At 46.2% G+C, this 25,928-nt stretch overlaps 1 protein-coding gene and 1 pseudogene across 17 annotated transcripts in view; both read left to right on the plus strand.

Moving 5' to 3' along the window:
- Rgs6 (regulator of G protein signaling 6) overlaps positions 1-25,928 on the plus strand; it is a 509,370-nt gene that overhangs the window by 436,021 nt on the left and 47,421 nt on the right. For all 17 annotated transcript variants that reach the window (XM_060387814.1, XM_060387808.1, XM_060387807.1 and 14 more), the window contains 2 exons: positions 9,443-9,553; positions 21,618-21,743. In XM_060387814.1, the coding sequence (XP_060243797.1) occupies positions 9,443-9,553; positions 21,618-21,743 (237 nt within the window). The remainder of the gene's footprint in view (positions 1-9,442; positions 9,554-21,617; positions 21,744-25,928) is intronic.
- On the plus strand, positions 8,001-8,468 carry LOC110558529 (large ribosomal subunit protein eL21-like; annotated as a pseudogene).

Below are 25,928 nucleotides of genomic sequence, written 5' to 3' on the forward strand. Positions count from 1 at the left end.
CCTCTGCCTCCTGACCCTCGGTGATCGTGAAATGTAATTAATGAAATGCTATAAGACAGCAAGGAACCGGATCGCCCAAGGCTCTATTAAAAAATCTGCTAGGGTGATAGAAGCCTGAGAACTTAATGTCTAATGATAAATTCAGGGGTGGGAGAAAAGGAGGCCAAGGAAGTCATTACAACTTTGCTTTCATGTGGTTTGAGAAACTGTGGGGTCCTCGAACCTCCTCTCTCCCAGCCCATCTTAATCAGTAGAAAAGAAATGGCAAGAAGTCCCCTTATAGCCAAGGTCAGCCTATGCAGACCAAAATCTGGAATCTGTAGCCTGTGAAAGAAAAGGGGGTCAGGAAATGTGGCCGGGCAATACACTCACCTTTCTGCAGGCCCAAATTCACCTTCACTCAACCCAAGCTTCCTCCTTGAATGCTGCCTCTTTGGGTAAACTCCATCAAAGGCATTCTTTCTAGTGTCTCCTGCCCTCCTTCTCCTACTCGGAAAAGATTGCCTCCTTCCTCCCCACCCACAAAGGCCCACTGTGTCCCATCTCCCTCTTTCCTTTTGAGCATCACTATTTAGAAACCTCACACATCCCCAGAAGGAAGCAAGCGTGATGCCTGTGCACCCCCTTGCCCCTGGACTTGCTGGGTCTCCTGCTCTTTCAGAGGCTCTGGCTGTGAATACTTTGCTTCATTTTAATGTCTTTCCGAACTGGGGACAAAAGACAGCTGGGCACAGGGCTTCAGAGTCCACACCTGGTTTTTCTCCAGAGTGATGCTGTCCACAGCTGCAAGCCATACCCCACGGTACCTTTTCCTGTAGCGATTACCAACATCAGTGCCTTTTCAACATACCTGCTTTATGAACCAAAATCCACACATGTGTGCTGGCCCAGGCATTGGTCTGGGGACTTCTTCCTGTGTGTGTTTCACTGTGGTAGACAGCACCTGTTCTTTCTCTGGCTTACCTGTCATTTGTGTGTGTGTGTGTGTGTGTGTGTGTGTGTGTGTATCATATCACATAGCTCATGAGGAAATCATGAGTCTTTCTGTTAAGGAAGAGGGAATGAAATCTAAAATCTACCCACAAGCCTTTTCAAGTGGGTAGACTAGGCATTTTCTGAAGTTCCTTTCATTATGTCCTTCCTTTCCAAAGTACATCAAGGTGGGCCCTAATTACTACCTGAATCAATAACGATTTCATGCTCTTGAAAGGTGAATATAATTAGAAGCTGACTTGCAGGGATAGCCTTGGACATAGCCCAGTTGGTAGAGTGCTTGCCTAGATTAGATGAATCCCCAGCATTCATAGAACAGATGTCCTAATGCACACCTGGAACTCTGGCACTCAGGAGAGAGGGGCGGGAAGATCAGATGTTCATGGTCATCCTCAGCCACATAGTGAGTTCAAGACCAGCCTGTGAGTCACAAGACTCTGTGTTAACAAATTAAAAAAAATAAATAAATAAAGCAAGAAGATGTCTTTACAGCTAGCTCTGTGCCAGCACCATCCTCTGATGCAGTGAAGTGCAATGGCTTCAGTGGGTGGTGAATACTGTACTGAAGGACACACTGACCACAGAGAGTCCATCCTGGCAGCACCTACTCCGGAAGAGGAGATTGATATGCAGATAAACCAGCCAGCCCCACACCTCCACCCAAGAGCCACTTCGAAGCCTCTAGCCGCCATGGCAGGTGGCAGCGTCTGTACCAGAACTCAGTAGGTTAACCTCTTGCGATGGTGTGAGAATCATCAGGAGTCAGGGGTGAGAGGCCAGGAATTTTTTAAGTGCAAAATGGTGGGTGTCGTTCCTAACAGACTTCGCCAGATTTCTCAGTGTTTACTTTCTGTCTCCCAACTCCTTTGATTCTGCTTTTGCGCCTGTCGTCTCCATGTGCCGATGGACCATCACTGCTTCTGTGCAGCTGCACCAGGCATCCTACAAAGCCCTTTATATGGCTGTGGTTATATTTCCCCCTTTGCCTTTGATGCCAGTCCTCAGGTCTTTCTGTGGTCGTTAGTATTGACTTCGGACACAGATAGCACTACCTATTGACCATGGCTGCCTTCTTCATTGCCTGCCTGGCCTTTTCTTTGCCTTGGGCTTCCTGAGCAGAGGCCATTCATCTCTTGATCTGTACACCACCAGGAAGCACGTGTTCTGGGTACGGAGGGCCTCTCCAGTGGATGCTGAAAAAGGCTTCCTTGTTTGCAGTTGTTTTGTTTTGTTTTGTTTTGTTTTGTTTTGTTTTGTTTGGGTCTTGGGGATTTGTTTTTGTTTTTGGTGACTATTTGTCTGCCGGTCTGAAACAGTCACGTGACCCAGTATTGTCCTGTAAACCCCTGTTTTCAGATGTTCTTTGTTAAAGAGTTGAATAGTTCCCACCCCCCAAAAAGATATGCCTGGGTCTTGGCCTGTGGGCCCTGCAGGTGTGGCCTCGCGTAGGGAAAGCATCATCGCAGATGTGACTGAGTCGTCCGATGGCTTGCCTATATTCTGGTGGATGGCCCTGCACCCATGCACATACTGGCAGTCGTGAGTGGAACTCCGTGGGTTATGGAGAAAAAACACACGTCAGGTTGGGAGTGTGAAATAAAATGGGGAAACGGAAGGAGTTGGAGGGGAAGGAATAGGGACGTGTTTAAGGAAAACACATTGCAGGGGCTGGGAAGATGGCTCCGTGGTTAAGAGCACTGGGTGCTCTTCCAGAGGACCTGGGTTCAATTTCCAGCACCCACATAGCAGCTCACAACTGTCCAACTCCTGTTCCAGGGGATCTGACTCCCTTACACATACAGGCAAAACACCAATGTACAGACAATAAAATTTTTTTAAAAAAATGAAAAAAAAAAACACACTGCATACACGTGCAAAATATTTGTTAAGATCTTGAGATAGATTTTCCAGGAGAACCTTAAACTCAATGACAAGCATTTATGTAAGGAAAAGAAGGAAAAAGAAGATGAGAGAAGAGAGAGGAGAGGAAGGGAGGGGAAGGGAGAGTAAAACCAAAACCAAAACAACAACAACAACAACAAAAACCCCAAAGAGAAGCGATAGGAAGAAATGAGGAGAAGAGAGGTCAAGTTGCAGACAAAGGAGAAGGCCACTAGAGACAGAGGCTGGAGTAATGAGAGTAGGGACCATTAGAAGCTTGGAGCCATTAGAAGCTTCAATAAGCAAGAATGACTCCCCCCTGAACTCCTGGAAGGGAATGCAGGGCCCGCTGAGCCCTTGACTGCAGGCTTCTAGCACTCAGTCTTCAGTAACTTGTGACATCAATCTCATCTCTTTCAGCATGAATGAAATTAGTCCAAGTGACAAAGGAGTGGCTCCCTGTTGTGGGCAGTCCTGCGTCTTGCTCCTGTCCCTATGGGTGGGTGGGGGGGTCTTCCTGAGCACCCTTTCCCTGCACATTATCCTTGCCACACTGTAAACTCTTTTTTCTTAGCTGTCAGGATGGAAATCTCAAAGGAGGCTCACAGGACAGGCGACGAGGCACCTCCACTGTGCGTGGTGGCTTTAACTGTGTTTTCTGTTTCTGCAGAAGATGTTCAAGATTCTTCTGAGATGCTTTCCTGTCTTTTATCACAATGGTCTAAAGTATTCAACAAGGTCATTATATACCATTCACCTCCCAGCTGGGAGACATTTAAGACACTGCAGAAAGAAAAAAGAAAAAGAAAAAAAAAAACCTAGATGAGAGCAATGAACTATACGATACTAATAATAGATTAAAAATCTATATCTAATATGAAGGAGAGGAGTAAATAAGTTATAATAAATTTTAAGTAAATTATATCTAATTGTATATATTATTTATAGTATAATAAACTATTCTTTTCCTCAACTTCCCCCAAAACGTGTCACTAAATGAATACAACTACTATAAACTGTTCATTAACATGATGGCAGAAGGTTTCCTTGCTCAATTTGGATGGAAATCAAAGGAGGTCAAAGAGAAGGTGTACGCTACCTTTTCTATTGCTGTGGTAAAACGGCCTGACAAAAGCAGCCAAAGGAAGAGAAGGCTTATTGTGATTCTGAGTTTGAGAGTACAGCCCATCATGGCAGGGCAGTTCTGGTGGCAGGAGCTTGAGGCAGCTGGTCACATGGCATCCGCAGTCAGGAAGCCGAGGGTGATTGCTGGCAGTCAGCTCGCTTTCTCCATTTATGCAGCCTGGGCTCTCGGCCTAGGGAATGGTGACGCCCACTTCAGTTAGTCTAATCAAGATGACACCTCACTAGGACACCCAGTGGCCTGTCTCCTGTGTGATTCTAGAGCCTATCAGGTTGACGATATTAACTTTCCCAGACACCCTTCAAATGCTGGTCTTCGGCCAATTATTTGGGAGCAGGAAGCAGTGGCAAGGGGCATACTTACAGTCAGGGTCCTCATTCAGCACTTCAGTGTGGAGCCTTAGCCCTGTGAGTGTTCTGATCCCTGTGCAAGCTTCAGGCCTGGCTCTTGGCAGCATCCACTCTCACAGCCTTTGGCCTGGGGGCTGAGACCCACGGTCCTGAGGACTGGAGAGTTCTCTGGAACTCCTGTGGTGAACAGGGCCTACAGGTTGTTTTTCTACCTTCTCATAGCCATTTACCCTTTAGTCACCTCTCTGCTCCCTCATCTTCCTCCCTCCCCTCTTCTTCCTGGCTGCTCTCAGATCTCGCTCGGGTCGCAAATCTCAGCTGACGGCATGCTGCTGAGATGACTGAGGAAATCTGTCTGTCTGTCAGGGCGTGATTGTCACTCGGGCAGCCAGGGTCTGACACTGTTGTGATCATTCAGACATGGACATTCAGCCAGTATGTCCATGGCTTGGGATAGGCCAGAGGGGCGGGACTACTAACCAGTGAGGACCACCACTGCTGGACATGTCTGGGGCCTTGGCTACCTCTTCCTGAGACATAGAGCAATCACGCCAAGGCCACTACCCTATTTTCAGCTATGCAGCAGCTGCTGCCGTCACCAGCACTCTTAGCTGTCTCTTCCTTGGTACTGCCAGCTTGGTTGGCACTCCTGAAAGTATGCAAGAAAATATCACTGTGGAGAATCCTTTTAACTGGGCAAATGCTACAACAGCCCACTCACAGAGTAAACCAGAACAGACTGTTTCTATAGCCCTGGGTTTGGACCAATCACAGCCATTTGTTCGGGCCAATCAGGCTCTTGCCTCTTAGCACATTCATGTGCATTGAGGCTTGTGTTTTGGGACAAGAAACCTCACCTCTTAGCACCAGCAATTGGTCCTTCCACCAAAGGAAGTGCTCATCCTCACGGCCAAAGCTGAAATGGTTGCAGGGTCACCTAGAGTTCACGAGTAGCGTTTCTGATGGCAAAAAGTCTGGCACAAACCGTTTCAAGCAGCCATGGCTGCGGCTGTGCATTTCAGATCCCAGGCAGTCAGCTGTGGTCTTTTCATAATTATCCCAAACCATGTAGAGAGTGTGGAAGGTAGTGGGTGCCGGTATGAAATTGTAGTCCAGTTGCCTCTTAGGCACAGTTGTTTTGTTCCTGAGTCGCAAGGGTGTGTCCACAGCTGCTAGTGAGGAAGTCAGATTGCCCCAGCCTCAGTGAAATCACACAATATTAACTTAAAAGGTATCTGATTAATACTGACTGTGATTTTTAACAGTGCTTGAGCAGAGCCCAACACTTGCCCAGTGCCCAGGATGGAGTGGACTCTTCATCTGTCTTAAACTCACACTTAACAAATTGACAGATTAATGACATTTTCCCGAGAAAGAAAAAAAAATGTATGAGCTTGAGAAACATAGTCCACAGGCCTTCGTTTTTCTAACTTGTAAGCATTTGAAATTTTCAATTGGACAGTGAGTATAGATGTTACGATCTTTGTTGGTATGGTTGGTTAGTTGGTTTTGCAATAAGTTCTCTCTAAATAGCCCAGGCTAGCCTCCAATTAGCAATCTTCTGCCTCATTCTCCCAAGTGTTGGGATGGCACACCACTGGTTCCTAGCATTTTTGTACCTTTGATAGCTGCTAATATTTCAGAATTTGGTCAAAGAGAAAGCGAGTGGGGACTGAGTGAGGAACACTGAATACAACAAATCTCACACTGGCCCCTCGAGGCAACAGGACCATGGAAGGCAAGAGTAAGGCATGACTAGACAGAAGCTGAGTAAGCTCATTCTGCCTCTGGAGACGTCTGCCCTCAGATCGCCTACACCGCTGCAAACTAGTCTCTCGCTACTCCCTGGAGGAAGTGAGACGCATAACCTCAGAACTCATGTCCATTCAACATCATTGACAAGTGAAGACCAAGGAGTCAGTAGACGGTCTATTTGCTGAACTTCAGGGCTTCTGGGATGGAGAGGGGTGATGCTCCCCACCCCCCACTGTAACAGTGGAAGATCTGAGATGAAGAATAGATGTTCTATTTACTGAACTGTGGAGTTTCTGGGGTGGGAGGGGTCGTATCCCCTACCCCTCTTTGTAACAGTGGAAGAGCTGAGATCAGTAGACATTCTACTTACTGAACTATGGAGTTTCTGGGGTTGGAGAGGTGTGCTCCCCACCCCTCACTCTAACAGTGGAAGAGCTGTGATAAATGCTATCTGGACCACAAAGCCTCAAACATGTACCAAGTGGACCTTGCTGACATGTACTTAGAGGAAAATAAATGTGCTCAGATAAAAGACTCGAGCTCTGCATTTCAGAGCTCTAGTAAAAAGACAATCAGGCTCCCTGTGACCTGGATGCCCACCCGTTTACAGACTGCCCACATGCACACCCAACCTCCTAGCAGGTTTGGGTACTTGACTCTTCAGTACAAATGGATGTCCAGAGATTTTTTCCAGATCCTCAAAGTAAAGCCCCAGATGGACAGGGCAGCATTTACACATTCAAACAGAAGAAAGGGGCTTGGAGAACCAAAACCAACTCAACCAACAGAAGAAACATAGTAAATATGAAAAATTAGTGCCCTTTGATATAGGAGAGGACCCTTCATCAATAAAACAAGAAATTTGGAACTACGATAAGAGTATCGTGAGCATGTGTCCACCTACATTTTAAAAAAGACAGACAAACAAGGGATGAAATACCAAAAATTAGACTGTTCATACGTTAATAAAAATTGTGTCACTGAACAAAAAATTTAGGAGATTAGGGCTATTTTTTTTTCTTTTTTTCGAGACAGGGTTTCTCTCTGTAGCCCTGGCTGTCCTGGACCTCACTCTGTAGACCAGGCTGGCCTCACCTCAAACTCACAGAGATCCACCTGCCTCTGCCTCCCTGAGTGCTGGGATTACAGGCGTATGCACTGTTCCCAACCGAGATTAAGGGCATCAAAATAGCAAAGAAATAAAATTTATGGGAGCATTTTAAGTTTGCATTTGACTTTATGCTCAATATGAGGAATAAAAACAACAGGTGGATAGACCACCATGAAATTACAGAACACTTTAGCAATAAAGAGGAGACTCTAAATCCACACAGAGAGACAGTAGCAGAGTAACAGCAGGGCACACACGGACCCGGAGTTCTCAGTAGTAACACTGGACAGCAAAAACATAGAGAATTCTGAAGGGGGGGTGACTTTCAGCATAGTGGCCTATGCCCACTGCGGTCAGTCACATATGGAGATTGACAGGGCCATTTTTAGACCTCTAGTCCTCAAATATTTAGCTCTAGAACCTTTGTTAGAAACCTGTGAGATGACATGCTGCTTCATAGACAAAGGGTGAAATCAAGAGCCAGAAATGGAATACGTGGAATGAGAACTCAACATGTAAGTGAAGAGAGTGCCAAGATGATGGTTTATGTCAGGGCCAGGGGGCCGGCAGTCCATAGAGAAGCAGGGGACTGTGGGCTATGGGGCGTGTCTGATACAAGATGTGGGGGAAAATCTATTTCTAGATGTTTACAGATTTGCTAAAAAACCATTGGAAAGGAGTGGGATGCTGTTAGCTGAGCAGCCCACAATTTTATCCAGTTTAATAATATGGACCCCAGGACGCCATCTTGCTGTAACTCGCCAGGATGACGAACACGGAGGGGAAGAGGAAGGGCACTCCGTGTATGTTCTCCAGGCCTTTCAGGAAACATGAAGTTGTTCCCTTTGGCCACACAGGCGAATCTACAAAAAAGGGTGACGTTGTAAACATCGAGGGAGTTGGGCGCTGTTCAAAAAGGAAGGCCCCAGAAGTGTTATCACAGCGAAACCGGAAGAGTCTACAGTGACACCCAGCATGCCCTGGGCATCGCTGTGAACAAGCAGGTTGAGGGCAAGATCCTCGCCAAGAGGATCAACGTGCCCACTGAGCATATCAAGCACTCGAAGAGCTGGGACAGCTTCCTGAAGCACGGGCAGGAGAACCACCAGAAGAAGAAAGCGGCCAAGGAGAAGGACATCTGGGTTTAGCTCAAGCGCCAGCCTGCGCACCCCAGAGCACACTCTGTGAGGACCAACGGGAAGGAGCTGAAGCTGCTGGAGCCCATTCCATACGGGCTCACGGCCGGATGTACAAAATAAATAAATAAATAAATAAATAACCCAGACTGTAAAGTGTGATTAAATAAATAAATAATATGGGCACTGATTTAGCAACAGTGGTTGGATGAATTCATCTGGGAGTTCCTCCGAAGAGAAGGCAGGGACCTGGGGTGCCAGGGGGCTAGTGAGTAGGAGCTAAATCCTTGTCTCAAATGACTAAATCGAGAACAGTTATAAAAGCACATGCTTTAGAAACATATAGTCAAATGCTGGAAGAAGTGAAAGATAGAGGGAAGATGAGTCTGCAGTAAAAGATGGTTCAGGGAGTGGGGACAGCTGATGCTAATTGCCCCATATGTTAATTTAGAATTGTGTGAGAGGCAGTTAGGCTCACTGGGCTCATTACCCACACACACACCCACACCCTACCCTCAACTACCTAAAGTAACTAGCATTGCCCCTAGTCATTTTCTATTTTCTATATGTATATATGTATATGACTATATATACACATATATCCATGTCTATATAGAGACATATATATAGACATATATACATATATATGTGCAAACTTGTACTCAGGTAGGATTTTAAAGTCTATACAGGAAGTGAGTGATTTGGTTGAAAGTTCTCGTAGAACTGTGGAATTCTCTGTGGACTCTACTTATTTTTTTTTGAAATCCATAATCTTTGGAGCTTGTGATGTGACCTCTGTATTAGTTAAGCCAGCATGAGCAGGGGGAGGCGTCGAGGTTTCAGGAAAGAGTGAAGTGTTGGGAGAGGACATCAGTGTGTGCAGACTAAAACCTGTGGAAACAGAGAAAAATGAACATGTCCGTACCAGGAGAGAATTGGAGAGCTGAGAGGGCTTGGCTAGTCAGAGGGGGAGTGGGCTTTCTCCTGCGGAAGCTGCTGGTTGGTGGTGTGGGGCAGAACTGGAGTGTTTTCCTGGGAAATCAGTTCTTCTTTGCCTTGCTTCCTCCTACAGCTTAATCACTTACACAGAGCAGTATGTGGAGTACGACCCTTTCATAACACCAGCAGAGCCATCTAATCCCTGGATCAGCGATGACGTCACCTTATGGGACATAGAGATGAGGTAATAAATACATAAATAAGGTTTGGGAATGGGAGAGGTGTTGGGGGGGAGGGGACCATAACCTCATGCATTACCTTTTTCCCTGTTGTGATTTGAATAAGACTAGTGACCACCACACTGGCGTCTGCTTGCTCAAGGTTCCTGCCTCCTTGTAGCTTTGACTTGTACGTGGGTTCTCTCTGACCATCACGGTAGATGGCACAGATCCTCACCCTTTCCCAGCTCTGGCAGCCTCGACTTGTCTCCTTCCTTTCAGGTAGCAGCAAGGCCAGCTAGCCCCTCTCTGTACTATCCCTCTCTCCCAGCACTTTCTGCCAAACCCCCTGAGCTGTGAACATTACTCTCACTGGGGAACAGATGAGGACGTGGAGGCAGAGCTGGGGAACCTTCCCAAGGCTGCAGCAGCTTTAAGGGTGGAGCCCAGGCGGAGGGCTCCTAGGCTGGGTGGTCTCACACTGTCTTCTGAGGTCACAGGCATTAGTAGTTTCATCCGTGCTTGGCTCTGCCCTGGGAGGGAAGCAAGCGTGTTGACAACAGCTGAGGAGAACTTGGGCACAGTCAAAATTCCTGGCCGTGTGGGGACAGCTCTGTGTGGGACTCCTTCACGCCTGCCCTCAGATTCTTCTATCCTTCTCTATGACTCCAGTGTCGCCTTCCTCTTTTAATAAGTCATAGATAACCTACTATAAAAGGGTAAGCCTATCCCAGTGGACATAAAGAAGAAAACTCCTCTCTTCTTCCAACCTGCCTTCCGGGAAGCACCAGTGCCCCGGTTCCCACAGTGCAGTAGGATGCCAGGGCACTGAGAGAATGTGAGACCCCAGGTCTTAAAAGAACTCCCTAGGTAGTGTGAGCCACTGACAGAAACGCAGAGGACATCTGTCGCACATACTGGCTTAGGTCGATTCAGTGTGAGGATCAGACCACGCCCCATCCTTTTTAATGTCACACCTTTGCAAATCCAAGTTTTCAGAGGAGTGTTCTGACTAAAAAGCTATGCACACCAAAAATCAGCATGGACTAGGAAATGAAGGTGTCCATGGTCTGGTCCAATCCAGTTTAGAAAATGTGCAGTGTGTAACATAGATACATGGAGACTATCTAGTCAGGATTAAGATTGATGTGATGAAACATCATGACAAAAAGCAACTCAGGGAGGAAAGAGTTTATCCTGCTTACACTTCCAGATAGCAGGCCCTCGCTGAGGGAAGTCAGGACAGGAACTTAGACAGGGCAGGAACCTGGAGGCAGGGACAGATGCAGAGGCCATGGAGGGGTGCTGCTTACTGACTTGCTCTGCATGGCTTGCTCAGCCTGCTTTCTTAAAGAACCCAAGACCACCACTCCAAGGATGGCGCCCCACACCATTGTCCGGACCGGCTCACTTCAACCGTTGGTTAAGAGAATGCCCTATGGGCTTGCCTATAACCCAATCTATGGAGACAGTTTTTCAGCTGAGGTTTCCTCTTACCAGATAACACTAGCTTGTGTCGAGTTGACATAAAAACTAGCCAGGAGAGGGGTTAAGAGTGAAATTAAGACTTTTTTTTTTCTTTCAACGTATATGCATTTTATGTAGTTGCTAAGTTGCTAGGATACAAGTACGTGTTAAGTTGATGGGTCCTAACCTTAGATAAACAAAAATGTTAGGTGTTCCTTTGGGCTCAGGATCTCAGTAAGTAAGGTCTCACTTACTGAGACATTCAGAGTGCCATGAACTCAGAACATTTGAGAGGGTCTGATGTAGTGACTACCTCTTGAAATTTTCATATGTAAAAATATTCTCATCTTTAATGTAATCATGTTCAATATATATATATACACAGATAGATATGAGCTGTTTTAATTATCATTATATATAAATACATACAAATCTACCTGATTATTTTTAATACTTGCATAATATCCCCTGGTATGAATGAAGTAAAGTTTATTTAACCAATTCCTGGGCCATAACTATTTAACTCATGTCTATTTCTGTAATATAAACAACAATGCAAGGAACATTCCTATCCCTAAGCCTAATTAGTTTTTTTATACTATAAATTTTCCGGGAGTAGAATTACTTGAAATAGAATGCCTACTTTAGTTTTACCTCATGTGCCAGATTTTCCTAAATAAAACTGAACCCACTTTTTCCATGCCTTCAGTTAATGCAAACCCTGGCATTAACATTCTTTCTATCTTTTTTAAATTCAGTAGGTTGAAATAAATTTAATTTTGATTTCTATTTCTTCACTGGTGTAGAAATATCTTAATTGAAAAATTGTCATGTGGTTGTCTGAAATTCATTCCTCTGTGACTTCCAGGAATCTGTCTGTCCCTTCCCATTTTCCCCAAGTGGTGGCTTTGCTTTGGATATTGGGATACAGAAATCCCATTTGCTTTGGCTTGCTTTTTTTCCTGATTCTTCCTTTTTTTAAATATCTTTTCCTTCCTTCTTTTAAATTTTCTTTTCTTCCCCAACTTTTGATTTTCTAGTCAACTTTTGCATTGCTGGGATAAACGCTATTGACAAGGGTTTATCTGAGCTTCTGTTTCCATTGGGTTAACAGTCCATCACCATCATGGAAAAGGGGCATGCATGGTGGCTGGAGCAGCAGGCTGAGAGCTCACATCCTAAACCCCAAGCAGGAAGTAGAGAGTGAAAACGAGGAGTAGCTCAACACCTGCCTCCAATGGCATACTTCCTCCAACAAGGCCTTTGGAGTTCCTAAGTCTCTCTAAGGGACACCACCAAGTGAGGACCAAATTTTCAAATGCTTGAGACTATAGGGAAGATTTCTCTTGGAAACCACCACATCAGGAGAGTCTCTGCCTTTCCGACCCAAGAATTTAAAGCTTTCATCGACTCGAGGTATCTTTTTTTCCCTCCCCTCCTTCTGTTCATAATTGCTTTAATTACTGCTTCTGTATTTTCCATATTATTCTATCTCATTTTTTAACTGTTTAGGTACATTTTCATTCATATTTCTAAGGTTTTAAAAATTTATTCTTTAAAAATTCTCTGTCTGTCTGCCTCCCTCTTTGTCTGTCTCTGTCTTTCTCATCTCCATCTTCCTCTGTCTTCCTCTCCTTCTCTCTGTTCTCTCTCTCTCTCTCTCTCTCTCTCTCTCTCTCTCTGTCCTCTCTCTGTCCTCTCTCTGTCTTTTATCCTTCTGTAGGAACTCTGGGGTGGAGCTATTACATCTCTTTAGCGGTTCCCCTGTGTTGCTCAGATGGTTTGTTTCCGTGTGTTGGTTGGTTTGTTTGTTTCCTCTTTATGTTCTTGACACCCTGTCATCAGTGGTGGCACCACACTCTGGTCTGTTTTTATCAGAATTTGTTTTCTTTTTCTCTCCCCTCCCCTCCTTCCCTCTCACTCCCACTGTCTCCTAAGTAGCCTGCTTCCATAATGTGGAGCCTGTTGTGTGGTTCAGGGTTTCTTCCATAATCCCTGTCTAATGCTGACCTCACTGCTCTACTGAAATTCCGCAGCTCAGAGCTTCAAGGCTCTCTATTTTCTTTCACAGCTCTGCTGTAGTTACAGACTGTCCTCTGAAGTCACATTCAATTCAGGCCTCCCTGAAAGGCCTGGACCTTCCCATCTGCCTGAAGAACATGTCTTTTTTCTCTGCATAATATGATTAGGGTTTAAAACAACAAACGAGGTCCATTTCACTGAGCTTCAGAATCTCACCTGTTCAGTCTTTCTGAGCCAGCTGTTGCTCCTTGATGGCTTTCATTCTCACTCAAGCCTTCCCAAGCATAGTGACCAGCTAGCATAACAACACAGGTGTCCCACCCTCCAGCTGGAATGTCACACGCCCTCTAGTTCACTTCTAAAGAGGACCTAGGATCTGCTTTAGTGTCTAGTCTTCTAACTGGCACACAGTAGGCACTCAAAAGTATAGATTGGGTGAAGGGTAGATGGCTAAGCTAGTCCTTCTTAGGGAATTTAACTGATATTTGGGAAAAGACACGTGCCCAAAGCTAATTCACTATAACAAAATGAATTTTCTCACTTGTCCCTAACTAGATAAAAAAATCATATAATCACAGCATTCTATCTTCCACATAGAGCCACGTGCCCTGTAATAGATGTTCTGTTTTTTATTGTTCAGTTCTGTTTTTATTGTTCAAGCTTCTACCCTAAGCCAGTGTCTAACCTAAAAAAAGATACAGCCATGGAGTCTAACCCAAGCAAACGGATCTCTATAGACTCAGGTGGGAATGAAATCCTACTTCTTCTCCTGGTAGAACAGCCTTATCCACTCAGGGACTCACGGAGGTGTCAGAAGAAATGCAGAGTGTGAGATCAGTGCTGACATCACACTTCAGACTAGTAACGGCCCCTGTCTGTACAGTAAAGTCAGAAGGTGACTAAAAAAATAATCAAAAGTCGGTGTTTTCTTAGTATCACTTTCAGTCAGCCCATTCGTATTGAGACCTACTTTGTAATGTGTTCCAAATAAAAAAATCCTCTGGATAAAAATTTAAAAGAGTCAATAAAAGCTGCTGTCTTACCACCTGGCACCAGAATTCCTCCTTGTTTGGCAAAGGGCAGTCAGCCACTGGGGGCAGAAAGCAGGTTCTGTGGGCAGGGCTTTGGCAGACTCAACCAACAAAGGAGAGGGTTAGGCTGTGTCCAGGGAAAAAGTGAGGTGAGCGAGCTTTCTGAGAGAGGAAAACAAAAAGCAAGAGGGAGGGAGAAGAGCCAGGGCAAGATTAGAAACCAGGGAAATTCTGGTAGCCAGTGACAAAGAGCGTTTCAAAAGCAGGAATACCAAGTACGTCAGCTGCCAGGAGAGGTCATAGGTGCCTCTTCTCAAGGCCTCTGGTATCATCCGTGTCTCCTATCTCCCCAGACTTCATGTGAACATGGCTAGTGATACATGGAAGAGGAAAAGCCACGTGTGTGCAAGTAGGATGCTATGGGGATGTCCTTTCACTCATCTGTGCTGGGCTCTGTAATCCTCTGGGTTACAGAGAAATCCAAGCTGACTTATTTTGAGCTCTAGGCCTGAGGACATCAGAGGGAATGCCGGGACTCCACAAAAAAATGAAGAACATATTGTGTCTGCTGCGGGGTGGATGAAGATAGCCCGGTGAGAGATGTATGTTACAGGGTAACATGTAATATAAATAACAGGAAGTTGTTCTGGGATCCCTTCTCAGCCTCAGATAAGATAATAGATGGGAAAAATCTACGTGTAAGAAAGTACATAATCGGGGCAGCGGGGGAGGGGTGATAACGGGCGACTGTTTTAAAGCACTCCCGTCTGATGGAAGTTCCGAGAAATCAGCTTTCGCTAAAGAAAATAACAATAACCAGGGCTTAGCACTGAGGGGCAGCCGGCCAAAAGTTGCCAGATCATAGCTGGAAAGAATTGGCTAATCTAAACACTACCACAAGTGTGTCTTAGGGAGGCCTGAGGGAAATTATCCTGGTGGTATCATTAGCCAGAGGTTGGGACCTTGTGAAGCTGCTGAGGCCTGCAGAATCATGGTCGGCCATGTTGTCCCTCCGTGAGGCAGGTTTGAGGCTTCCTGTCTGCTGAGCGTGAGCGTTGCTTACACAGAACCTGGTTCCTTCTACTTGGCTGAAGGAATCCACTCCCAGCCAAGCTGACCTGCTGAGAGGGAGAGCTTCTTCTTGAGTTGCTTATTACCACTATTTGTGCGGAACTGTTAAGCCCCTTTAAGAAATTAGGTTTATTTATTATTTTATCCTATGCATGGAGTGTTTTGCCTATGTGTATATATGTGTACTGCATGCCTGCTTGATACCTGTGGAGACCAGAAGAGGGCACCAGATACCCTGGAACTGGAATCACAGATGTTTATGAGCCACCAAATTGGTGATGGGAACTGAACCCTGGACCCCTATAAGAACAACAGGTGCTCTTAACCACTGAGCCATCTCCCCAGGTTCTTCAAGTTCCTTTCTTGAAATAGTCAGTTTCTAAACATGGCATCACTGATGGCTCCTTCCTTGTGCATGTTCTGATTCTTATGCCAAGAGAGGGCTTCTCTTTTTATTTTTACTTATTTATTTTTCATATGTACTGGCCTTGATGCCTAATTTAGCCAACAAACTGTGGCAAAGTGATGCTCAGAGAGACATCTATGCAGAGTCACAGCGGCTTCTGAACATTTACTCTTAAGTCTTTGAAATTGCCATCCTGGAAGAAGTTGAAGCTACCAAGGGAGCCACGTGGGGTCACTCTAGTCAACAGCCAGGGCCAGCTGCTCCAGGAGCCATGTGAACACCCAGCCCCAGGCCAGCCCTCAGATGACCTTTTATGCTACCTTGCAACTACAGGTCTGAGTGACCACAAATTAGAGGACACGGCCAAGCCCAGACAAACCAAGAGGGAGCAGTGAGCAGGGGTCTAGGCCCCTGAATTTTATGCAACAAAGATGGGCCACACCCTAGACTGTCCAGTTGTTCTCAGGGTGGTAAATAAATAAATCAAGATTGTTTCCTCACGGTGTGGCCCTAAGATGGGGTCATTAGATACGGTCTTCCGAGGGGACTGGCCTTTGTTTCACAATTTTCCTGATAACTTATCTTAATCCATTCAGGCTGCCAAACGAGAATTCAGTAGACAGAGTGAGACTTACAAATGAAAGACATTTGGTTCTCATTGTTCTGGGAGCTGAGAACATCAGGATCAAGGCGGCAGTATGTTGGGGTCTGAGGAGGGCCTGCATCGTGGTCTGGTCTAGATGGTACATCACTATCACCTCATCGCTTAGGAGGCTGAGGCAGAAGGATCGCGGGTTTGCTTGGCTACAGACTGAATTTTTTATCTTTCCTCTCTGTTCCCTTGGGGTTGATTGATAAGGACATTAACCTCATTATTCAGAGCCCAGTGACCTCAGAAGGCCCCAGCCCTTAATACCATCATATTGAAGGTCAAAATGTCAACAGATAAATTTCGGAGGCACAAAAATTTTAATCCAGGCCATTCTACACCTGCTCTCCCAGTTTATAAACTCCAGTAGGTAAAATGCATCCGATTTTCCCCTATACCACTAGGACCCTCACCCTAACATCAGCTTTAAAGTATTGGCGAAATATCATCTAAATAAGATAAGGGTGAGTTGAGATATGAGTCACCTCCAACTGAAGTTCTCTCCAGCTGTGAAACCAACAGGTTACACTTATTTCCAAAGAGTGGTGGCAAGTAAAGATAGATGTGTCCATTCCAAGAAGAGAAGAAAGGAGAAGCAGGCCCTAAGTAGGTCTAAACACAGCAGGGCCAAGTCTAACCTTTAATCCAAGGACAATTCTCTTTGTCTTCATTCTGTACCTGTCAGAGCCAGATTGGGGCAATAGACCCACTGAGGCAGGGAACCCACCTCCATAGCTCTTTGAGGATGAGTTGTGTGCCTGTGGCTTCTCTGGGCTGATGTTCTGTTTGCCACGCCTTTTTGGGTAACAGCATCATACCCACAGCTCAGTGGATGTCCTCTCTCTGCCAGGGCTTTACAGCTTTCCCAGGCCAGACCTGCAGCTCTGCCATGGAGGTTTGTCCCAATAGCTCTGCTGGTCACAGTCCACCCTGTAGCTCTCTGCAGAGACTCCACCCTGGATGGACCAGGCATGGGCATCCCGGACTTCTTGAATAGAAAGATGCCTGAACCTATTGAAACTGTCCCATTCCCACCTCCTAATGAGTGTAGCAGTCTGAGCCTATAATGGGAGTCACAGGCCTAGCAACCACTGAATCATCTTCATGGCATTTCCCTATTGTCCAGAAAAAAATAGCTCCTGGCTTTTGTCTGGATGGCTGAGCTGCACTATATCCTCTGTCAGTCAGATGTGGCCACAATGTTCACATCTCTTCTCTGTGGTTTTGTCTGCTTCTTTGTTGCAACATGAATAAGCTAGGAATTTTCTCAGTTTTTATTAGATTCTAGTTCCTTTTGGCTAGCAAGTCTATCTTTAATTTATTCTCCTCTCTTCATGTACTCCTAAAAGCAGTTAGGAAGAGTGAAGCTACACATGGCTTAGGAGCTTCCCTAGCTAAATATGTGGCATCATCACTCACAAGTTCTACATTCCACAAAACACTAGCACACAAACAGAATTCAGCCAGTCTCCGCCACTTTATAACGAGAACCATCCTTTTTCCAACTTCCTCCTGTTTATCTGAGACTTATCAGCATGGCCTTTGCCATCCATTAACATTTTATTCCGAATAAGCAGTATCTAAAAGATTGGGGGTTTCTCTCCTGCTTTTCTATGTTTTCTGAGTTTGCACCTGCACGAATGCATGAGAGAGAGCGCGCAACACACACACACACACACACACACACACACACACACGATCATCTTTATGGGTCCATTCTCAGAAAACACTTCAAGCTTCCTCTGGCCTTTTTTTTTTTTTTTGCCACCTTTTTCCAGTTTTAAGTATGTGTTAAGGGCAGTACCCCACTCTCAGTACCAATTTTGCCTCAGTCCATTAGGGTGGCTGAAAAAAAAAATACCATGAAGAGTATGAGTACAAATATCATACATTTACTTCTCACAATTCAAGAGACTGGGCAGCCTCAGAATGAGGCCCTGGATAACCGAGGGCCCTCTTAATGGTTCACTGATGGCCAGCTTCTTGCTGTGTCCTCACATGGTAGAAGGGTCTACCCAAAGGTGCTCTTTGGGTCATTTGTATAAGAACACTGATTCTCCATGTGAGCCAGTCAACCCACCCCCAAATGCGTCACATTGGCAGTTAAAATTTCAACATGCAAAGTTTAAGGAAAGAGACAAACATTCACTCGTAACACAACGCAGGGCTTTTGAAGATCGCTTACATCTTTTCTCAAGCCTTAGCCTAGACATCAAAAGAGGAGCATGGAGTAGAAGACAAAAGTAGTGTAGGGAACAGAAAAGAGTGGACGCTGGGGACAGACACGGCTGGGGCCCAAGTCTAGACTGTTACATGCGTCTCTGCAGTCTTTTGAACACAGAGCATCGATCTACCCCTTGGCTTTTACTGGAGTACAAATAAACACCAGAAGCAGAGGAAGAAAAGCTTTTTGCCCTTCCCCCCACGCCTTGTAGGTCCTGCAGGAAGGCGCATGCTCCTAGGGAGCTGTTCAGGCTGGCTTATGAAACAAGCTACAGCTATTTGGGAAGAGAGACCCTTAACTGAGAACGTGCCCTGATCAGGTAGGCCTGTTGGAAGATGTACGAGACCAACCTGATCTAGGTAATTCCTCGCTGAGACTCTCCAGGTGATTGTGCCAGGCTGAAATTAAGACTGCCGCACCTGGGGGAGGACACCAGGCGATTTCATTTCTAAAACTTAATTTATAAATAGAAGATAACATTCAGTGCTAGCAGTGTATTCAGACCTATTCTTGAACCTTCCAATGGGTGTTGTTCGGAATACCCAAAAGATGAAGGAAAGAGGGAAAGGGAATGTTAGAAGCAAGAGACTTTGAGCAGAGCTGAATCCCAACAGGGGCAGGAGAGCATTTGTAGAGGGTAAGTTACAGAACTGGATGAGAAATGGCAGGAAACTGAGAAGACTCAGGGAACTGGACCGAACAGTATCACCTCAGGATCTGTGTTCTCCCTAGAACCCCCAAACCCTGACATTATTTGGAAATAGAGTAATAGATATAATTAATTCCATTAAGATCACACTGGAGTAGGGCGGGCCCCTTGTCTGTATAACCGGTGCCTTTGAGAGAAAAGAAATAGATACAGAGACACACATGAAGAGGAAATGCTGTGTAGAGTCTCAGAAACCTGGGAAGGAAGCCATGTGATAATAGAAGAGGAGGCTCAGCAGTATGCCTAAGAGCTAAGGACTGACGCATCAGAAATTCAGGGAGAGGCCTGAGAAGATTTTTCCTCTAAGGCCCTTGGAGCAAGCGTGGTTCTGCTAACACCCTGGGGTTTAATTTCCAACATCTGGAACTGTGAGGCCCAAACCTTCTGTTGTTTGAAGCCAATTATTGCATTAAGACTTTATTTCGGCTACAATAGACCACTCAGGGTATATTTTCCAGACCCTCTCATTTCCGCTAAAGGGAGACCTTGTACATTTGGGGGCATCCCGGGCTAGTACCCTCTCTCTTTCTGCACCTACAGAGGCATTCCAAGATTTCTAACCCGCCCCCAGATTGCCTCTTTCCCAATCCTGCCGCCACCAAGGAATCTGGTAGGGTGAGCATGGGCTCACCACCGCCTGTCATCAGAATATGGTGGCAGTGGTGATAACTGTGCATCCATGAGACAGTTGTAAAAAAACCAAAACTGAGTTGTTGTCCACACCAAGTATCTGGCCACAGCCTTTGGTGAGGGTCCAGCTGCCACCAGCCTATCCAAGGACACAGGTCAGAGCATGACCCTGAAGGAAGAATGTTCCTGAGGCTCTCAGGGACTTCAATTTGTTGATGGTTTCAACTTCAGGGCACTGTCTCTACAAACAGTACTTTCAATCCCTTGGGGCCTTACCAAATTTGATTAATTTTGTTGCTTGCTTCCCGCAGAATCCAGGATCTGTTGTCATGCCTTATTGTAAAAAGCCCAAACCCATACTTTGCAAGAGATCATGTATGGAGAAATTTCCTATTGCCTGGCTTAATAGGTTTAGCCTACTACTGTGACCCTATTGAGCTATGCCTGGAAATGCAAAGTCATACTGCAAAAGCTTCCCTGATTCCCACATATACCATCTATTGATCACCGCCCTAGAAATAGAAGACGTTGCTGTCAGTCACACGAGTTCAGTGCAGGAGTAACTGGGTTCAATTGGCTTGTATCTAGGCCGTATATCCAGTACCATAGCTGCTAGCTACAGATGACTGTTTAAGTTTTGCTTCAATTTCTTACATCTTAACTTTCACTTCAGGTCATCTGCCATACTAGGGCTTTGCTGGCCCTCAGTGCCTGTGCAGATGGTGGCGCCAAGCCTGCAAAGCATGGATATAAACTGGCTTCACCAGTCCAGGAACTTTTCCTGCTCAGGCTTCTCTAGAATTAGTGGCTTTCAAAACATTTCAGTGCACCAGTTCTCTTCTAAGAGAAATATGGAGAGTATGCCACCTCTATAATAAGGAAAACCCCCCGAGCTGATATACTGACTGTTAAGGATCCTAAAGGGCCTGTCTGTCCCTAAAAGGAAAAAACCGTCTACATCAGTGTTTCCCAAGTGTTGCTCTGACTAGGTCTTTGGGGACCCTTGTGAAACTGGAGCTTCTGGTCCACCATCTCCAGATGTGGGCTGTGGTCCTGCTTGGTCTGCAAGTCATACCTTGAGTCTGGATGGGAGTGGGGAAGGGAGGGGAGGTTCCGGCATGTGATTTGTGAGGTAGGAGCTATTGTTTCAAGAAGGGTCAGCCAATGGGCTTTGTGTGGTGAAAGGGGCCCTGAAGGAGTTACTGTACTAGTTCAGGGCCAGAAGAGTATGACCAACCCCCTCTCTTCTGGGTGGATGTGAGATTGCAGAGCAAGGATGATGAGCTCAGAGCTCAAGTCTGTGCTCTGGAGCCACACAACCAGATTGGATTCCTGACTCCATCACTTCCTAGCTAGAAGTCCCAAGGCAACTGATCACTAGGCCTCAGTTTCCCTATCTGGAAGAAGGAAACAAACCTATCATACTTCCCAGAGCGGCTGCAAGAACTCAGCCCATTGGCAGATAGGTGGAAGGTGATTAGAATGAAAAGTTTGATTCGTGAGATATACTGGGTAATAGAAAAGCGCAAAAAGGAGAGAGTCGGAAGTTGGATCTGTAATTGATGGAAGGTCCAGGGAAGCCCTATCTGTGCTGGGAATAGGTTCCGGTCCCCAGGGGTCACTTGCTGGGCACTTTGGGGACCCTCCCCCAACACAGCCTCCCCTCCCCCACCCCTTTTCAGCAGCTGTTCACCACCTGTGAGCATGGGTGTGTGGAAGTGCACATGTGGAATTTGGGTGGGTTTTGTAGACTCTGTCACACCTGAGATGGCTCTCTGTGATATGCGGTGGCAAAGCAGCTTTGAATTCTCAGGGAGAATAGGATGGAAGCTTATTTTTACATACTGATCATTTTTCAAACCTTCTCCTCCCACCCCAAAGCAAAGAACCCAGCCAGCAGCGAGTAAAACGATGGGGCTTCTCTTTTGATGAGATCCTGAAGGACCAGGTGGGGCGGGACCAGTTCCTTCGGTTCCTGGAGTCCGAATTCAGTTCAGAAAATCTCAGGTAAGTTAAACGTTTGCATTGTATTCTCTCTCTCTTTCTTCAATCTCTCTCTCTCTCTCTCTCTCTCTCTCTCTCTCTCTCTACCTGTTTGTTTTTCTCTCTGTGTGTGCGTAAATTTGCATCATCAGTCTCTCCATCTTCCTTTCTCAATAAAACATCACTGGGGTCAAATTCAAGTACCAGCTTTTCTGGCTACAGTTGGGACGGAGGCTTTCAATGGGATTAAATAGTCAAATGGCTTTGATAACACCATTCATAGGGTAAAACTGGGAAAGTGTGGGGTTTCAGAGTGAGGAGGCAGCTCAGAGCACTCCTTCTCTGAAATGTTCGAATCCTAAAGATTCAGAACTCCTGAAAAGTTAAACAGAAAGGGGCACATCAGGGGGCTCAATTCAGAACTTTAACAAGCCAAGTCTGTGTTGATTAGGTAGAGATGTGAATACAGGAGCTAATAAAAGCATGCACTTTCTTGCTAAGAGTTCTGTCCCTTATGACTCTGGGATCAGCTGATGCCACTGACAATACCTGATTGTTCCTTCAGGCCCACAACTAATACCTTATGGGGAGAATGTACGGATTCTTACTACTTAGTAGAAGAAAGAAAGCACCTGAAAAATGAGATCTGTTGTAAAATGAAGAGAGGGATAAGTAGAAAGCAAAGAAGTTCTTAGTCACAGAAAATGAGTGACTGTGAGCTTCCTTAGCCTTCTGTTGTGTTAGGTAAGGAACCAGGTGACTCACGGGAATGTGGTTAGGTATGTCACTAGGTGAGACCCCTCAGTGATCGTCTTAGGAACTGCCAGGGTGAATATTTTCAATAAAGGAGGACAATTAGACTAGCTTGCAGGATATGGCCAGGTAATTCAGCCATGGCTCTCACACACTGGAGAGGCTGAGAATCCAGTAGTTACTCAATCCGTGTGATGAGATGTCTCAGCTGTCCCAATTTGGCCCTGAAGACCTAGGGGATCCCCAGAGACCTGCTGATCTGCACTGCAATCCTAAAGACATTGATTTTTCTATGGATGAAGGAATGCCATCACAACACAAAGCACAGGCTTGCCAGGGAGTGAGGGCAGGCATCCAGAAAGCAGTTTCCTTCATCCCCTTATCAGTGCTGCCATCAGAAGGTACCATCACATTTAGAGTGGGCCTTCCCTCGCCTCAGATCACTTGAACAAGAAAAATCGCTCACAGGAGTGCCTGGTGGCTTTTGTTTTGATTCCATGTGCAAGCAAGTTGACAACCAAGATGAGCCCTCACAGTGGTCTTAGCCAACTGGTGTCCTCTCCACAAATGAGATCTGCCACCAACGCCACAAACCCCTGTCTCCTAATTGCATCAGGTTTTCTTTTACACACTAAGCGGATTTCCGTGTTCTAAAGCTACTTTCTGAGATAGACTTTTATTAATTTTTGAGATTTTTTTTAAATTAAAAATAAATTAGAGCATGTAATGTTGGGAATGGGCTGTGTTCCCTTAGCCAATCAAGGATTGATGGGTAAAATCCTTGTCACCAATCAGGTGATATTTATGGCACACCTATGCTACAGCAAGCCTCACCAGGGTCTACTAAAGGATGCGAGACAGTCAAGATGTGTGATCTCTCCCTGGAAACGATCTTGTGGCTCCTTGAAGAGAACACATGAGAAGCTGTTAAGTTACTAATTAGGTACAGACTGGTGTCACCTCTGAGGCCATTTTGGGAGCATTTAAAGGAGGGGGGAATGGATGAAAGAGAAAATGGGCACATCACAAGCGTGGCTTCGAAGAATTCACAAAGCATCACTGGACCAAGTGAAAATGGGGAATATTTTCCAAGCGATGGCACTGAAGTAGCCGTGGGCTGGGTGCAAGGCAGAAGTTTTTCGTTTCTGTGACCAACAACAACTCAGGAAGAAAGATTTATTTTGGCCCCTGATTGCAGAGGCATCAGTGGACGGTGGTGGGTGAAACAGAGCAGACACATCGGTGGCCAGGATGCAGAAAGAGAACACCAGCACTGTGGATCCCCCTCTGCCCATTTCCAATGCATCCATGCCCCCCAGCTTATAGGGGTAGCGCTGCCTACATCCAGGCTGTGTCTTTCCCCTAGTTAATCCTCTCTGGAGATGCATTTGACAGACACCCCCCCCCCCAGATCTGTGTTTTACTAACATCCTCGTCTCTTCTCAAGCCAGTCAAATAAAAACCGTAAATCAAGATTAGCTGCTGCACAGTAGGACCTTACCAGACCATGCAGTCTTGGGATGATGTTGGTACCAACAGTGTGTCAATGCCTTTCTGATCAGACCTCTGGCTATCACGGACCAGACAAGGCCATCTTTCTTCAGGTTATGATAAAAGAGCTCTTTCAACATTCTCTTTAGAATATTCTAACCCCAGCTCAGGGTGCTGCTTTGGTCCCCGACTAGGCATCTGCAACAGAAGCCTTGACTTCTAGTCCTCTTCACCTGGGTGACACCTAAAATCATCAGCGGGGGACAAATTCTAGTACCAAATTCGAACCAAATTCTCTGGCTATGGTCAGGACGGAGGCTTTCAATGGGATTAAATAGTCAAATGGCTCTGATAACACCATTCATCGAGTCAAACTATGGAAGTGTGGGGTTTCAGAGTGAGGAGGCAGCTCAGAATGCTATTTTAAGGGGAATAAGTAGTCCCAGGCCATCTACACAGTAAGCTGTTTGTACATTCCCAGCTGGTCCCTCTGTGTGGTCAGCCAGTCCCAGACTCCATCTCCATCTCCATCTGGGTTCCCGCAGATCCTTCTGTCCCATTTGGGTTCCAAGATGGAATGATACAGGCTGTGTCCTTGGCTGCTTTCTCAGCCCACAGGTAGACCTAAAAGCCCTCTCCCACCTGAAATCGTACAGACAGTAAGAAGGGTGACCACAGGATCCCGTTCATTGTGAAGGCCCCGGGGGCATCCGCTTGCTTGGCTGCTCTCTGCCTGGTCTGTGGGCTTTTAACTGTCAAAAGCTGCAGTGCAGCCAGGGCTGCTTTTCCAATCAGACTGGTTTCAGGAAATATGCATGACACTCAAGTCCCAAGTGCACGGAGGGAGTGTGTCCCTGGCAGGTGTTCCGCCCCTTCTGCTATTTCCGTTTGTGCCTCTGCCAGCAGCTTGCCTGGTGCCAGGGGGGCTACATTTAATCTTGGGTGAAAGAATGTGCGTGCACAAATCCAGACTTAAAGGAGGTCCCCCCTGACCCACGACAGGAAGGCAGACGAAGGAAGCTAGAACAGCAGAGTGAAAAAGTATGTCCCAGGGGCTTCGCACAGTCCTCTCCAAAAGGTCCCCGATCCCATGTTGATGGTATTTGGCATAATTGGATACAGGGAGGAAAGTTCAGCTTTTAATCACACAGCTGGAAGACCCTTCGGTCCCATGTCACAAAATAGCTGCTTTCCTTCCCCTCTGTTCATTCCTTCAGCCGCCTACCTTGGCTAAACCCTTCCATGACCCAGGTCCCAAGGGTTCGGGATCAATCTGGCTCTGCCCATTGTACACGGTAGCCACGCGTGGCCAGGCAGCTGCGCCGCCACCATAGCCGTTGTGCCACTGGGAGCTGGGGCAAGGGCACAGCTTGAGGCCCCTGATCATCTGTTGCACGGGTCCTGCTGGGTTGTCCTCTCTCCCCACGGCCCGGGATACTGGCGTCAAAGCAGAAGAAGAAAGGGGGAAGAATGAGTATATTGCAAGGTGTTTTCCAACGTCTGTCTTCTGGTGCTCCTCACATCTCTCTACTGGACAGGATATTTCACTCAGTCTTCCTGGGCACAGCACATGGAGCGCCAGCAAATAAATTGTTCCAGGGCTGCAGAACAAGGGAGAGAGGGACTCAAAGTGCTGCCTAGAGCTTTCGAGGCAAGTGCTCTGCAGTGACACAGTTTCACCGGGAGGCCCCTCCCATCCGTGTGTGTAAGGTGTATGCGCGCAGTCGCATAGCTGTGTGAATGTGTATGCACACGAGTGTGCGTGCACGCATGTGCAGAGACCAGAAGTAGACATCACATGTCTTTCTTGACCACTCTCCGCTCTATTTTTTTGAGACAAGGTCTCTCACTGAACCTGTAGCTCGTTGTTTTGGTAGACTGGCTTGGCCAGCAAACCCTGGGGTTCCTCATGTCTTGCACCAATTACCTGTGTGCACATACTTTCACACCTGGCCTTTCATGGGA

Source organism: Meriones unguiculatus, chromosome 7 (assembly GCF_030254825.1).
Source record: "Meriones unguiculatus strain TT.TT164.6M chromosome 7, Bangor_MerUng_6.1, whole genome shotgun sequence".
NCBI classification, from domain to species: domain Eukaryota; kingdom Metazoa; phylum Chordata; class Mammalia; order Rodentia; family Muridae; genus Meriones; species Meriones unguiculatus.